This window comes from Verruconis gallopava (assembly GCF_000836295.1).
Source record: "Verruconis gallopava strain CBS 43764 unplaced genomic scaffold supercont1.2, whole genome shotgun sequence".
In the NCBI taxonomy this organism is placed as follows: Eukaryota; Fungi; Ascomycota; class Dothideomycetes; order Venturiales; family Sympoventuriaceae; genus Verruconis; species Verruconis gallopava.
The window spans coordinates 1,188,003-1,201,217 of record NW_015622138.1 but is presented as its reverse complement, the minus strand read 5'-3'; the positions used below and the strand labels follow the sequence as shown (position 1 = coordinate 1,201,217).

At 54.1% G+C, this 13,215-nt stretch overlaps 5 protein-coding genes across 6 annotated transcripts; 4 read left to right on the top strand and 1 right to left on the bottom strand.

The window, feature by feature from the left end:
* Window positions 1-12: 12 nt before the first annotated feature.
* On the top strand, window positions 13-1,770 carry PV09_00911 (uncharacterized protein). Its single transcript, XM_016353731.1, has 5 exons — window positions 13-300; window positions 418-580; window positions 678-898; window positions 962-1,082; window positions 1,157-1,770. The coding sequence occupies exons 1-5, from the start codon at window positions 223-225 to the stop codon at window positions 1,501-1,503; spliced, it is 930 nt and encodes a 309-aa protein (XP_016218884.1). The 5' UTR covers window positions 13-222; the 3' UTR covers window positions 1,504-1,770.
* Window positions 1,771-1,985: 215 nt separating this feature from the next.
* Window positions 1,986-4,663, top strand: PV09_00910 (uncharacterized protein). The gene is made up of 3 exons (XM_016353730.1): window positions 1,986-2,170; window positions 2,230-3,434; window positions 3,517-4,663. Exons 1-3 carry the CDS (start codon window positions 2,107-2,109, stop codon window positions 4,126-4,128), a joined length of 1,881 nt encoding a protein of 626 aa, XP_016218883.1. The 5' UTR covers window positions 1,986-2,106; the 3' UTR covers window positions 4,129-4,663.
* A 328-nt stretch (window positions 4,664-4,991) lies between these two features.
* On the top strand, window positions 4,992-6,960 carry PV09_00909 (the record flags this gene model as incomplete). Of its 2 annotated transcripts, XM_016353729.1 has the most annotated exons (4): window positions 4,992-5,227; window positions 5,282-5,992; window positions 6,051-6,793; window positions 6,856-6,960. In XM_016353729.1, the coding sequence occupies exons 1-4, from the start codon at window positions 5,195-5,197 to the stop codon at window positions 6,878-6,880; spliced, it is 1,512 nt and encodes a 503-aa protein (XP_016218882.1). In that variant the 5' UTR covers window positions 4,992-5,194. The 2 variants fall into 2 exon arrangements, with proteins under 2 accessions (XP_016218882.1, XP_016218881.1); XM_016353728.1 differs by lacking the exon at window positions 6,856-6,960 and having other exon boundaries at window positions 6,051-6,851.
* On the bottom strand, window positions 6,888-9,412 carry PV09_00908 (uncharacterized protein). The gene is made up of 3 exons (XM_016353727.1): window positions 8,170-9,412; window positions 7,793-8,119; window positions 6,888-7,734 (listed from the first exon to the last, which is right to left on the bottom strand). Exons 1-3 carry the CDS (start codon window positions 9,124-9,126, stop codon window positions 7,678-7,680), a joined length of 1,341 nt encoding a protein of 446 aa, XP_016218880.1. The 5' UTR covers window positions 9,127-9,412; the 3' UTR covers window positions 6,888-7,677.
* A 531-nt stretch (window positions 9,413-9,943) lies between these two features.
* On the top strand, window positions 9,944-12,678 carry PV09_00907 (uncharacterized protein). The gene has a single exon (XM_016353726.1). It carries the CDS (start codon window positions 10,142-10,144, stop codon window positions 12,530-12,532), a length of 2,391 nt encoding a protein of 796 aa, XP_016218879.1. The 5' UTR covers window positions 9,944-10,141; the 3' UTR covers window positions 12,533-12,678.
* Window positions 12,679-13,215: the final 537 nt, after the last annotated feature.

The following is a 13,215-nucleotide window of genomic DNA, read 5'->3' as shown; positions in this document are numbered from 1 at the left end:
AAGTTCGAAATCGCAAGTTCTTTTGAAAACCAGTCATAAGGAAACTGTCCGACATCCCTACACCTACGCTTCCAGCACCACCGTCGCCGCCAAGTGCTGCATCCCTCTTTGCCCGAGTCGCCGCTAGAACGGAGGAACATCCAACTGAATCGCCATACGAGGCCCGTATTCGACCTCGAGCAAACCACGCCACGTACGAATATCGGACGCGCACAAACCAAGATGTCGTTCTCAAACTGTCGCTTTTACGAGGAGAAGTATCCGGAGGTGGAGTCCTTTGTGATGGTCAATGTCAAACAAGTGAGTCGAACTATTTTTCAACTACTTTTTTCCCCGTACTGCCCTGTGCAGAAAGACTTGTGAAACCCCCTCAGAAAAGAGTCCAACGATATTGACCACTTGCGCGTACACGCACAGATTGCAGAAATGGGTGCATACGTTAAGCTGCTCGAATATGACAACATCGACGGCCTGATCTTGCTCAGCGAACTGTCCCGAAGACGTATAAGATCCATCCAGAAGCTTATCCGCGTAGGCAGGAACGAGGTCGTTGTCGTGCTGCGAGTGGACAAAGAGAAGGGTATGCGCGTTCCCCGTGTTGCCGGCAACGTTGCCTTTAAAAAACAAAAATAAGAGAACGCAAGAAATATGGAACGTGCTGATCGCGTGAATTTCAGGTTACATTGACTTGTCGAAGCGTCGAGTGTCGCCGGAGGACATCATCAAGTGCGAGGACCGCTACAACAAGTCGAAGCTGTCGCACTCGCTGCTTCGCCACACTGCCGAGAAGTGCGAGATCCCCATCCTGGAGCTGTACGAGAAGATTGGCTGGCCGTTGTCGCGGAAGTACGGCCACATGCTTGATGCGTTCAAGCTGTCCATCACGGATCCCGACGTGGTGAGTGCTGCTCCTGCTGAGACGAAACGGGGCGCGAACGTCGCTAACCATGTGCCAACGCAGTGGGAGGGCATCGAGTTTCCAAGCGAAGTCGCCAAGGCAGAGCTCATCTCGCACATTGGCAAGCGTCTGATGCCGCAACCTGTCAAAGTGCGTGCCGATGTCGAAGTGACATGCTTCGGCTGTAAGTTTCCCCCTAGCTCCGGCGTCATGTGAGCATTTGGCACATCTAACACTACGCTTCTCGCACACAAATAGACAACGGAATCGACGCCATTAAGGATGCCCTGCGTCAGGCAGAGGCCAAGAACACAGCCGACACGCAGGTCAAAGTTAAGCTCGTCTCGCCTCCGCTCTACGTTCTCACATCGCAATGTCTTGACAAGAATCTGGGTATCCAGGTGCTTGAGGATGCGATCAAGGAGGTGGAGAAGAGCATCAGCAGCAACGGTGGTCAATGTGTCATCAAGATGGCGCCCAAGGCGGTCACGGAAAGCGACGATGCTGAGTTGCAGGCTTTGATGGACAAGAGAGAGAGGGAGAATGCGGAAGTCAGTGGAGATGAAGATAGCGATGCTTCGGATGACGGTGAGCTTGAAGCTTGAGATGGCTCTGCCAATGACAATTGAACGATGTCGACGGCGGCAGCTACGACTCTTGAAAAGACACATGCTTGTGGATTTTTCAATAAATGAGAACCAACGGACCGGATTCGTGTGACTCCGGCAGAAAAGCACATTGGCAAAAAGCATTGTGATGAATAGCACTACGGTGGAAAGGGCGTTGCTACCAATAGTATGGTATTGGCATTGTAGCGTTCGGGCAGAAAGAAAACCAAAAAAAGAGTCCGAGTAGAGACTTGAAGATTTTGACTTTCTCGCTTGCCCATAGCCTCTGCATCTACATCTCAAACAGGTGTTTTAGCAGCTTGCTCAAGGCCTCGATAAAATTGTGAGACACGCGGGATGGGGAAAGCCCGTTACCCGCTTCCCTGTAGCCAGTGACGTAGATCCGCCAGCGCCAAGCGCGTAGCTCTAGAAGCAGCAAGGTGGGGATGAAGTGCCAACTTTTGGACGACGCCAGCTGCGTACGTGAACTTTGGCGGCCATTTTCAGCACCCTCTTTCTATGCATTTGACTATTCACGCGTTCGAAACCGCCAATTGACTCGGAGCGTACGTGTAAAAGAACGCTGATCAGAGCGGAAAGATGGTTGACTGGCACCGCGTCTTCTTTGGCAGCGAAGGGTCCCGGAGAGATGAGCTGGAGAGCTGTAAGGGCAAATTGATCAAGGCCAACGCCATGGACCGCAACTGACAGTGGAATCTACAGTGCTCCCACGCAGCAGAAACGACCTGCCGCCGTCGGCCTTCCCCGCGAAGGAAGTGATGCGCGTCGCCCTCCGCCTCAAGCACCAGATCGAAGAGGTGATACCGTGCGAGCTCGAGGAAGCCAGAGTCACGACGGCGCATTCGTCCATCATCACTCCCGCGGTGGTCAAGTGCGCCAGGGAGGCGGGCGGCAAGGAGTACCGGTCGTGCGTGGTCTTCTGCCTGCTGATCTGCAAGAGATGGTTCAAGCGGATGGCGCGCCTGGAGCTGTGGGACGCCGAGATGCACAACGTGCGGGCGGTCGCGTGCGAGGTCATCGGCAAGGCCATCATTGAGCAGGAGGAGGACATGGACTACCTTCTGCAAGACGTGCTGCTGAAGCGGTACTCCATCATCGTCGACGGCGAGGCGACGACGCCGGCCAACGTGGTCGAGAAGGCGGTGGACCTGCACGCGCTGCGCGTCATCGGCAGCAGCGGCTACCAGAAGTGCATCTCGTACCTGTGGAAGGGCTGGCTCGTTCAGGACGACGAGGACCCGAGCACGTTCGTGGCCTACACCAAGCGCGCCAACACGAACTACTGGTCGCACTTCGACCCGGACCGGATGCGCGTGCCGCTGTACCAGAACGTGGTCCAGATCGCCATCTCGATCGTCTACCTGGCCCTGTACACGGGCGTCGTCAACACGGTCAACCCGTCCGGCGACCTCGACGTCGTCGAGGGCCTGCTCTACATCTTCACCCTCGGCTTCGTGTGCGACGAGCTTTCCAAGCTGTGGAAGGTCGGCCGCTACTACGTCGGCTTCTGGAACGTGTTCAACAGCACCCTGTACGCCCTGCTCGTCGTCTCCTTCGTCCTTCGCATGGTCGCCCTCGCCCACCCGCTCGACTCCGACGGGCGCGGTCGCTTCAACGAGCTCAGCTACAACTTCCTCGCCGTCACCGCGCCCATGTTCTGGGGCCGCCTGCTCCTCTACCTCGACACGGCCCGCTTCTTCGGCACCATGCTCGTCGTTCTCAAGGTCATGATGAGGGAGTCGGCCATCTTCTTCATCCTGCTCTTCGTCATCGGCGTTGGCTTTCTGCAGGCTTTCATCGGCCTCGACCAGGTCGACAACAACCTGACGGCGACCGGGTTCGTGGTCAAGGAGATGATCAACGCGCTGATGGGGAGCCCAGAGTTTGATGGCTTCGACAACTTTGGCGTAAGCATCTTCGACCATTTCTCTTTTCATTGTTCTGGATTCTTTTTTTTCGATTTAAAGGTCTAACGTGAACTCTATCTAGCACCCCTTCGGTCTCGTCTTGTACTACATTTACTGCTTCGTGATCATGGTCGTGCTGCTCAACATCTTGATCGCGCTCTACAACTCCGCGTACGAGGACATCACCGACAATGCCGACGACGAGTACATGGCCCTCTTCGCCCAAAAGACGATGCAGTTTGTTCGCGCCCCGGACGAGAACGTCTTCATCCCACCCTTCAACCTCATCGAGATGTTCTTTCTCATCCTGCCTCTCGAGTGGTGGCTGTCGGAAAAGACGTACTCACGCATCAACGACTACGTCATGGGCGTAATTTACTCTCCGTTGCTGCTCGTCACCGCGGCCATGGAGACGAGAAGTGCGCACAGGGTGAGAGTCAACAAGAGAAGGGGCGTCGAGGAAGACGACGATGACGAGGTAATCGAGGAGTGGGAGCAGGATCAGGTGCAGGACCTGTGCGACTTCGAGTCGGACGGCTGGGGCAAAAAGGTCGAGGACAGCAAGCCAAACGTCGAGATTGACATGGCGACGAGCGAATGCCGAAGGTTGAGGGCGGAGGTCAACGAACTGAAGGACATGATAAAGCTGCTGCTCAAGGAAAAGGGCAGGGACGGCGAGGTCAACGGGCAATAGCCGCATGCGAAAACTTTAAAAGGGAAAACCCCTCCATGTGGTTCGCCTCAGCGCGAGGTGCTGGGAGGATTCCATCCTGCTTCTACCCGATCTGATACCGCTCCCTCAGTGACCGCATACGTGCATACATACTCTTATCCATGACGTACAGCACACCCTTTTTTTTTAGAGACGTGCCCGTCCATCACCGCAACGGTCTTTTTTTTTCACGGAAAAGGCTCTGCAAACGCACGCCGTTTCGTTGCCTCAACATGGCGGCTTCCGCCGGGTCGTCGTCGATACCGAGCGGCCAAGCGAGCACGGCGGGAGCGCAAGCGAAAGCTCTCTCGGCAGGACGGGCTGCGGACCTTATCGCTGCTTTACCGAGGGCCGCGCTCCGCGTGCGAGCCTTGGGCGGTCGGTTCTGCACGTCGAGTCTTTGAAGGCGAAGGAGCTCGTCAATCAAACTCGGTGCGCAGGTCCTTTTCGCAAAGGCTCCGGTCATCCCATTGGGATCGGCAGTAGCCGACCGTTTGGAAGGGAACGAGAGGACGGGGGGGGGGGGGCGCGGGAAAGGGTGCGCCATGGGCGGACTGCCTCAAATGAAAAACTGGGTGGTTCCAGCGTGCAAACAAGCTGGCTGCTCGCATGCATCGAGTCAGATACGGATGGCCTGGCGCTCTCTTTCTCAAGTGGGCACTCGTTTTCTTTCATTTTGATTTCCTTTCACTCGACCATGTCGCTGTCATATGTGCCCTGCAGGGGTTGCTTCTTCCAATGCGGGGAGTTCTGGGGGGGGTTCGGGAGAGGGCAATGGGCTCGGTTGGCAGGTTTCAGCCATGCCGGCGACCGGATCGGACGTCTTTTATAATCATGGAGATTTACTTTTCTTGCTTGTGAAGAAAGCTCTGGAGCAGACTCAAGTCTTATTTCTTTTATAGTTTGTTTTTCATTCTTCTGAGGCCCTTTGGGTGTAGTGACAACTTGCTTGCCTCTGTTCTGTGCGTCACGTCCGACTTAGTTTCCGACGTTATTGTTGCGCCGGTTGCTCGCACGCCAAGGACCGAACAACCAAACGTCGGTCGCAATGGGCTTCTCAACACCAGAAGAGTTTGACGCGGTGCGTGCTAATGGACTGACGGACGCTCTGCTCACGTGCTGATTCGGTCCGCAGGCTTACAAGTCGACCCGTGATGCGTTCAATGCTGGCATCACCAAGGACAAGAAATGGCGTCTCAAGCAGTTGAAAAAGGCATTCTGGATGATGGAGGACAACAAGGAGCGCATCTGCAAGGCCCTGTACGACGACTTGCACAAACACAAGCAAGAGTCGGTCATGGCCGACATCGTTGCCGTCCAGCACGATATCCTCGACACGATCAAGAACTTCGATGCCTGGACGAAGGATGAGAAGCCTTTCCGATTCGACCCTCTCAACTTTATGATGGGAACCACCGTCAGAAAGGAGCCGCTCGGAGTCACCCTCATCATCGGCGCATGGAACTACCCGATGCTGCTTCTGCTCCAGCCCATGGTTGCAGCCATTGCCGCGGGCTGCGCCGTCATCCTGAAGCCGTCAGACGTCGCCGTGGCAAGTCAAGATCTGCTCATGGAGATGATTCCGAAATACCTCGACCAGCGCGCAATCAGGTGCGTGACCGCAGGGCCCAAGGAGATGGCTTACATCCTCGAGCACAAGTACGACCACATCTTCTACACCGGGTCGGCAGCCGTTGCCAAGTTCATTCACGCCGCGGCTGCGAAGCACCTTACGCCCGTCACACTTGAGCTTGGTGGCCAAGGTCCAGCCATCGTCAGCAAGAATGCCAACATCGAGCTCGCGGCAAAGCGCATTGCCGCAACAAAGTTCATGAACGCCGGTCAGGTACGTCGATTGCTTCGCATCATGCTTTCAGCCGACAATTTATCTTACTTTGCGATAGGTCTGTCTCAACGTCAACCACGTCCTCGTTGACCCTAGCGTTCGCAAGGAGCTCGTCTCCCGCATGGCCAACTACTTTGACACTTTCAACGGCGGCAAGGGAAACAGGCCAGAGTGGATCACTCATGTCGTGAACGACCGCAACTGGGCCCGTCTGGACAATTTGCTGAAAAATACCCAAGGCAAAATCGTGTATGGAGGCGAGCGTGACGCCAAGACACGCTATTTCGCGCCAACCATTGTTGTGGACGTAAAGCCAGGAGACTCACTGTTGTCCGAAGAGTTGTTTGGACCTATTCTTCCCGTTGTTGATATGACATATGATCAGGCCATCAAGTTCACCGCCCAGGGCGAGCATCCTTTGGCGCTTTATCCGTTCACCGAGAGCCAAGCCGAGAAGGATCGCATCAGCAAGGAGACGCTTTCCGGTGGTGTCACTTTCAATGATTGCGCACTCCATGCCTTCGCCAAAGGCGCTCCTTTTGGAGGCACCGGCAATTCCGGCACTGGAGCTTATCACGGCCCGTACGGCATCCTCACGTTCTCGCACTTGCGTACGTACGTGAACGGGCTGCCATCGTGGATGGAGGGCCTGATGTCGGCACGGTATCCACCATACAGCGACAAGAAGACGAAGTTTTTGGCGCCGCCTCCCAAGGCGTCGTTCGACAGAGAGGGTAATGATATTGGTGTGTTTGGAAGCATGGCAGCACTATTAGGCTTTGGAGCTGCTGCGGCTACAGCGTACGTGCTTGTGCCTAAAGAATACTATGGAAAGTATCTGGCTAAGTTATACAAATGATTAGGAAATCAAAGAAGTCAAAGATTTGAAGATACCCTGAATCGTTAGCTTTTTCTCATTTGTAATCGAGATCCTTGTGCAAATCATAGGGCTCTATTCGCTCTTTCAGATAATATGATAAATTTTCCTTGTTGTATGTTAGGCCGAAAAAGGTATCAACTCGAACGTAAAATTCCTTTTTGTCGCTTACGCCTCTTAATCTTGTCATAACACATCTAGCTTCAGAAGGTTGCCTTGAGTATTATCGAACCGCATCAGGAGAAGCTACCATCTAAAGTCCATGCTCTTGACTACTTTCCAAGATATTGCCTAACAGAATGGAAGGCGATGCTTTTAATAGCGGTCCAGAAACGAGAGAGGCACTACGATGGTGCACGTCCAGTGCAGGTCGAAGCTCAATTCTTTGTCCAGACAGGGCATCTTGGGCCGTTGCTGGTGTAGTCAAAGCTATCCTATTACAAAAGCAGGTGACATGTTATCAGAAGCGCGTTTTCACATCACCTAACCCTAGGTATTTGTTTGAGTGCTTCTTTACGCCCGTCGCAGCTCCAATCCCCTTATCTGGTGAGTGGGAAAAAATTAGATCCCACGCAAATGGTGGAGTGTATGGTTTGATACTAGGAAAGCTTGAAAGGATTGTTTTTTTGCGTCTTCGCTGCTTTTCTGAAGGGAAGTCACTGCTGTGGAAAATTCTCTCCTATGACCTTAGCTCAACAGAAACCTCCCACGTCTTTGCTTGTCTCTATCCACCGAAATTAACCGTATTGTCCAAATTAACCTGTGTTGTCCAATTTTGCGCCTCGAAGCAGGAGTGGATCTCGCAAGGTTAATCGTAGTTGAATAAGACGCTAATACTTTCACCATGGTGTACACGACGTATAGCCTGTCCGCGGTTAGCACGTGTACAATGGCGAAAGGTGAAAGTTATGGCGGAGGGATACCTCTGCAAACACGTGACCAACCTCGAGGACGTGAAGCTGGTCACCGAGTAACGCCTTATGCTCTCTCTGATCGACGCTGTTCGTCGTGACGACCAAATCCAGAGCACTAGCCTTTAGTCTTTCAATAGCATCGCCGCTAAAGATACCATGGGTAACGAGGGCTACGACCCTGGTAGCGTGCTCCTTTTTCAGTAGCTTGGCTGCGCGGGTGATTGTGTTGCACGTATCTGCTAGGTCATCAATCAAGATGGCGGTGCGTTCCGCCACGTCGCCTACAAGCATCATGGATGCATTCTGGCGCTCAGTAATCTGAGTGGGGCGGCGTTCCTTGTGTAGGAGATTAGTGCAGAACTGTGCCTTACGACAGACACACAAACCTTATGAATCAACGCGAAGGGCATACCCAAAGCATCCGCAATGGCTGTGGCGCGTTTCGCGCCGCCGGCGTCCGGACTGACTATAACTGCTTGCTGATAGTTGGGGATATTGTACTTGATGTAGTGCTTGAGTAGCTGGCGCCCGTACAGATTGTCAACGGGAATATCGAAGAATCCCTGATACTGCGGATCATGCAGGTCCATGGTGATAACATGGTCTGCTCCTGCACAGGTGAGGAGGTCGGCAATCAATGTGCCAGCCTGGGCAACCCACTGCCGGTAACCTCGCTGTGGCTCGAAAACAGGCGGCTTCGAACGATCAGCGACAATTTGATTGTCCGCTGGTTTAATGCCGTTCACTGACGACCGGCCAGCGGCCTGTTCTTGCTCGAAGTAATCAGAAGTGTTCTTTTTGGGAGACTCCGTATGGTCACCGTTGACCTGGCCGTCAGCAAAGCGTGCGTTCTTGCCGCCGTTGCTCGACACGCCGTTGCTCATCTGGAGCTCGCTCATGCGTTTGTGAAGCACTTCGCTGTTAGGACGAGCGTCGCTCGGCGATATGTAGGGCGTCTGCGGACGACTCTCGAATGTGTAGCTGCCTTGGTTTCTGGCGTGCCCGTTCTTCGAAAGAGGTGCTCCGGTCTTGTTGTAGGGGATATCGCTCTGACGGGAGTAGGGGAAGAGCGGGAGCACGGCCGTGACCCTGTTGGCCGAGGCTGTCTTGCAGGCGGAGATGGTGATCAAAAGCTCCATCAGGTGGTCGTTGATTTTGCCGCCACCCGACTGGATGATGAAGACATCTTTCCCACGAACAGACTCGCCGATCTCGACACGGGTTTCGCCCACGGAGAATTTGGAAAGGAGGGCCTTAGCGGGTGGAATGCCCAAGTGGTTGCAGATTTGCTCGGTGAGCTGGGGGTGGGAGTTCCCGCCGATGACGATAATGTTGCGCACCATGCTGAGGGCCCCAATTGCCCTGGACTCGTCGTCAAGTTGGCAAGACGGCGAGCAGCAGACGAACGGGAGGAGTCCCTCGGCTAAGGAGACTAAAGATATGTCGAGTGAGCGGTCGTCTGGTTTTGAAAGGCGGGATGTAAGGGTCCGGAGAGAAGAAAAAAAAAAATCGGAAGCGAGGTGATGTCAGGGTTTGAGGGGCAGTCAACGCTCGGGTCTGCGCAGAGCAGGCAGCGTGGAACTCGAACAGACGGTGACGAGCATGTTGATTTACATTACGAGGTTCTCGGGTGCGAAAAGTTTGGTACTAGTAGCAAAGATCCTGGTGGCAAGGCCGTTCTCGAGCCTTTGCTCGCCCGAGCAGCACGACTGGACAGACGAAGCCGGTGGCACACCCGCATGCAGCAGGCCCGCATTGGATGCTCGCCGAGGGCGTTCGAGGCTCTGTCGGGTGGTGCGCTCATGGTGAATGCAATCTCTGGCACGCATCCCAGTGCGGCCGGTTGCCAGCAAGCTACGGAAAAATCCATCTCCTCCAAGCGACGATGCAAGCATACACCAGCTGTTGCTGGACCAAGCGTGCAGCGCGAAGACGCTTGGTCTGCCTGCTTTCCGCCCGATTCGCTTCGGCTGGAAGATTTTCTTCGCAGTTGCTGCCCGGCCAATCACGGTTCAGCTGACGAGACGTCGCGCAGCAGAGCAACACCGCGACGTCCTGAGGCCACCACGAACCCAATGCGGTCTAGTGCGAGCTGCTTGGCATTTCGCGATCCTCAACTGTTTCCCTCTCACTTTTGTCTCGACTCGTCTCGTCCGCCAGCGCAACTTTGCCATTGACAACATCAACAACAACGACAGCAACAAACCGAGCAACAACACCCAATCCTGCAGGAAACTGCGTTGGACGCGTCCTGCCTTCCGACTTTGCATCGAGGGCAAAGACTTGACAGCAGCAGCCCTTTGCTCCTGCCGTCCCCGGAGCCAAGAAAAATAACACACTCAGGCTCTCTTTCTCGAGATGGCGCCCTCGAAGAAGGGAAGGACCAAGGCAGTCCCCAAACCGGCAGCTTCGACCAGAGCCACTCGAGCAAGGTCTAAGGAAGTAGCAGCAGCTCCTCCGCCGCCGCCTCGGACTGCTCCCACTCGCAGGACGACTCGAGCCGCGTCGAGAGAAGCACAGGCATCGTCTCAGTCACAGCAGTCTACGGCTTCCAGTGCCAATGCAAGCTCTAGTACTGGTGCGGCTCCATCTCGACGCAGCACGCGGGCAACCTCCAACGAGCCGCTGCTGCACGTCAATGAACCCGACAAGATCTTGAGGAAGTCGCGAAAGACACCTGATCCCCAGCTGTCCACCGCTCCTCCCACGCCCATTGTCGAGGACACTCGTGAAGATGACGCCCCTTCCCCAGCCTCTCCATCACCAATGGCTGGGACGAAAGACGACGAGGGCACTGTCCCGTCCATGCTCTCGCCTGTGGCCGAGCAAGATCAGCACGAAAATGACGACACTCCCTCGTCACCATTCTCGCCCTCAGCACCAGTCGAGTCTCACGAGAAGGACGACGTCGTCGTCATACCCTCATCTCCAACGCCATCCACGCAAGAACGGACCTCGAAATCACCATCACCGTCATCTTCGCCTTCACCGTCGTCAGAAGCTGCCACGGAAAGCGAGCACCATGTGCCTCGAAACTCACTATCGCCAAAGACTATGGACCTGGTGGTGTCGAACGCCCAGGAAGAGAAATCAGCCACATTGCAATCCATTGCGTCACCAGTTACGCCCACTAGTTGTGTGCACAAAGAACCCTCTCAGATCGAGAGCATGTCCAAGAGTGGAGGCTTCCTGTCACGCTTCACCTCGATTCTCACAACACCCGTGTCCAAGGTCACAGGCCTCTTTGGTGGTGCAAAGACGCAGCCAGTCCACAAGACGGCACCTGCGGAGTCATTTAAGGCTCCAGTAACGCCTAAGCCTGCGTCATTCGGCTCCTCGTCCATGGTGCAGTCAAAACCAACTGCAGAAAAATTATTTGCAGATATCTTGCCGCGGACGGATGCTTCGCATACGGACAAGCCAATGCAAGAAGCGCCAACTCCGTTCCTAGGAAGGATCACAATCACTCCTCGTCGGAAGGTCAACTTGTCAGGTTCAGGCAGCTCTGCGACGTCCTCGGCACTCTATGGACCAGACGGCGAGAAGATTCCCCAGGAGTATCGCTACTGGACGGTCGGTCGGTGCCAAAGACAAGCAGCTGACATGAGTACTTTGCGCATGCTTGAAGAAGAGGTTGATCGAGGTGTGCGTGTTCTGACTCGGCGCGAGCAGCAGTTCAAAGAAGAGACGCTGCGTCGCCAGTATTATTACGAGTTGTGGCGAGCACGCCAACCAGGCAACAGAGCCAAAGCTCTGCAGGTGGCTGGTTCAAAGCGGCCTACAGACGACTCGGTTCAAGAGGAGACACCAAAGAAGCGTACTCGTGCTGAACTCACTCCAGTGGGCTACAATTGTCCAACACCAAATGAACCGAATTATCACCATATTCACGAAGAAGCTGCCTCCACGCCAGCTTCAAGACTCTTTAGCTCCAGAAATAGCGTCTCTACTGCCAGCGCGCCGGAGTTGAAAACCAACGAGCAGACAAGCTCCAGTACGTTTGCTGTGCCGGACGGAGACGACGATGATGACGTCGATATGAGTTCCGAAACTAAAGATCATGTTCCGTCCACTCCTGCGAAATCTTTCTTATCAACTCCCAAGCCACCCAACTCGATGCAGGCCACAACGCCAAATTCGCGGAACTGGGTAGGCATACCAGATTGGGTCTTCGACTCTGACTCTTCTGATGAAGAAGAGGAGGAGGACCTGCCCACTACAACGCCAAGTGTCCAAGCCACACCTGTAAGGGCGTCGGTCCACAAGGCAGCAGCTTCAGGAGAGCCTTGTTCGACGGCAATAGCTCCATCAGCTTCAATTCCACCACCAGCCACATCACAGGCCACCCCCTTCATACACAAGTATACTCCAGCAAAACCTTCTGGTCTTAGAGCTGTTGAGACTGTGTCGAGCAGCCCGGCAATCCTGACACCACCCCATAGCCCGACAGACGAGATGGACAAGCCTACCACAGAAGCTGCAGATGAACTGCTCATGTCGGATCCGGTGCTACAAATACCAGAGCTCAACCCAAAATACCCCAAACCCCATTCTTTTGTTGTCTCAGCCGCAAGCCTTGTTGATCCGGATACTCTAGCAGTCATCGACAGCATCGACTGGCAGAAGCATCAGCTCATCACAGCGCCGCAGTACATCATTGATATGACTAAAGGCATAGACTTTATGGACTTCGCAACCGAATTTGCCACAAAGTACTGGACGGAGATGGGTTTCCCGCCCAAATCATGAGGGGCAGGTCTTGTTGTGATTTCTTATACTCATGATGATTATTGATACCCCATTGCCTGAGGAAGCAGGCAAGCAGCGAGTTACAAATAGCGATAGCAATCAGCATAGCGATAGCATAGCATTAATTAAGTTGATATTTCATTTTATCCTCTTTATTACAACACCACCGACAAAGCGTATTCATAATTGGCCGACAACGCACAAAGACGTTTATCTCGGAAGGTCAACTTGCCAGCAGCGTCATTGAAGTCAAAGCGCATATTTCTCATAACTCGTCATTCACCCAGATCTCGCTTCACGGCGTTCAGTGGCACAGTATGGCTTACGTGCTGATTTATGATAAGATGTGCACTCACTTTTGGACGTTCTCACGCACATTGAATCAAGACAAAAACTCAATTAGCTGTCCTCGGTGTTGAGCACGTTGACCTGACGGCTATCGTCACGAGGTACGTGAGAGCAGCAAAGAAGACACCTGAGTTTTTCAACGTTTTCAGTTCTCAAGGGGGGCCGGGCGTTACCTTGTGAAAGATCTCTGTTTGCCGACGCGCATGCTGTTTCTTGCGCTGCGCCTTTCTTCTTCACATCAGTCAGAGCGAATTATCTTATTTTCATCGGTTTGCAGCAAGTTTGTTGAAGCGGGGTTGTCCTTTGGTATTCCAGGCTTGAGAGCAACGACAGAG

Excerpts from the sequence above, each read along its gene's own strand:
- PV09_00911 (XM_016353731.1), top strand. The coding sequence starts at position 223 with ATGTCGTTCTCAAACTGTCGCTTTTACGAGGAGAAGTATCCGGAGGTG. Across the intron at positions 899-961 it reads CCATCACGGATCCCGACGTG|TGGGAGGGCATCGAGTTTCC; the intron begins GTGAGTGCTGCT and ends GTGCCAACGCAG. Across the intron at positions 1,083-1,156 it reads CGAAGTGACATGCTTCGGCT|ACAACGGAATCGACGCCATT; the intron begins GTAAGTTTCCCC and ends GCACACAAATAG.
- PV09_00910 (XM_016353730.1), top strand. The coding sequence starts at position 2,107 with ATGGTTGACTGGCACCGCGTCTTCTTTGGCAGCGAAGGGTCCCGGAGA. Across the intron at positions 2,171-2,229 it reads GAGAGATGAGCTGGAGAGCT|TGCTCCCACGCAGCAGAAAC; the intron begins GTAAGGGCAAAT and ends TGGAATCTACAG. Across the intron at positions 3,435-3,516 it reads ATGGCTTCGACAACTTTGGC|CACCCCTTCGGTCTCGTCTT; the intron begins GTAAGCATCTTC and ends AACTCTATCTAG.
- PV09_00908 (XM_016353727.1), bottom strand. The coding sequence starts at position 9,126 with ATGGTGCGCAACATTATCGTCATCGGCGGGAACTCCCACCCCCAGCTC. Across the intron at positions 8,120-8,169 it reads CCTTCGCGTTGATTCATAAG|GAACGCCGCCCCACTCAGAT; the intron begins GTTTGTGTGTCT and ends CTCCTACACAAG. Across the intron at positions 7,735-7,792 it reads TTGGTCACGTGTTTGCAGAG|GCTATACGTCGTGTACACCA; the intron begins GTATCCCTCCGC and ends AACCGCGGACAG.
- PV09_00907 (XM_016353726.1), top strand. The coding sequence starts at position 10,142 with ATGGCGCCCTCGAAGAAGGGAAGGACCAAGGCAGTCCCCAAACCGGCA.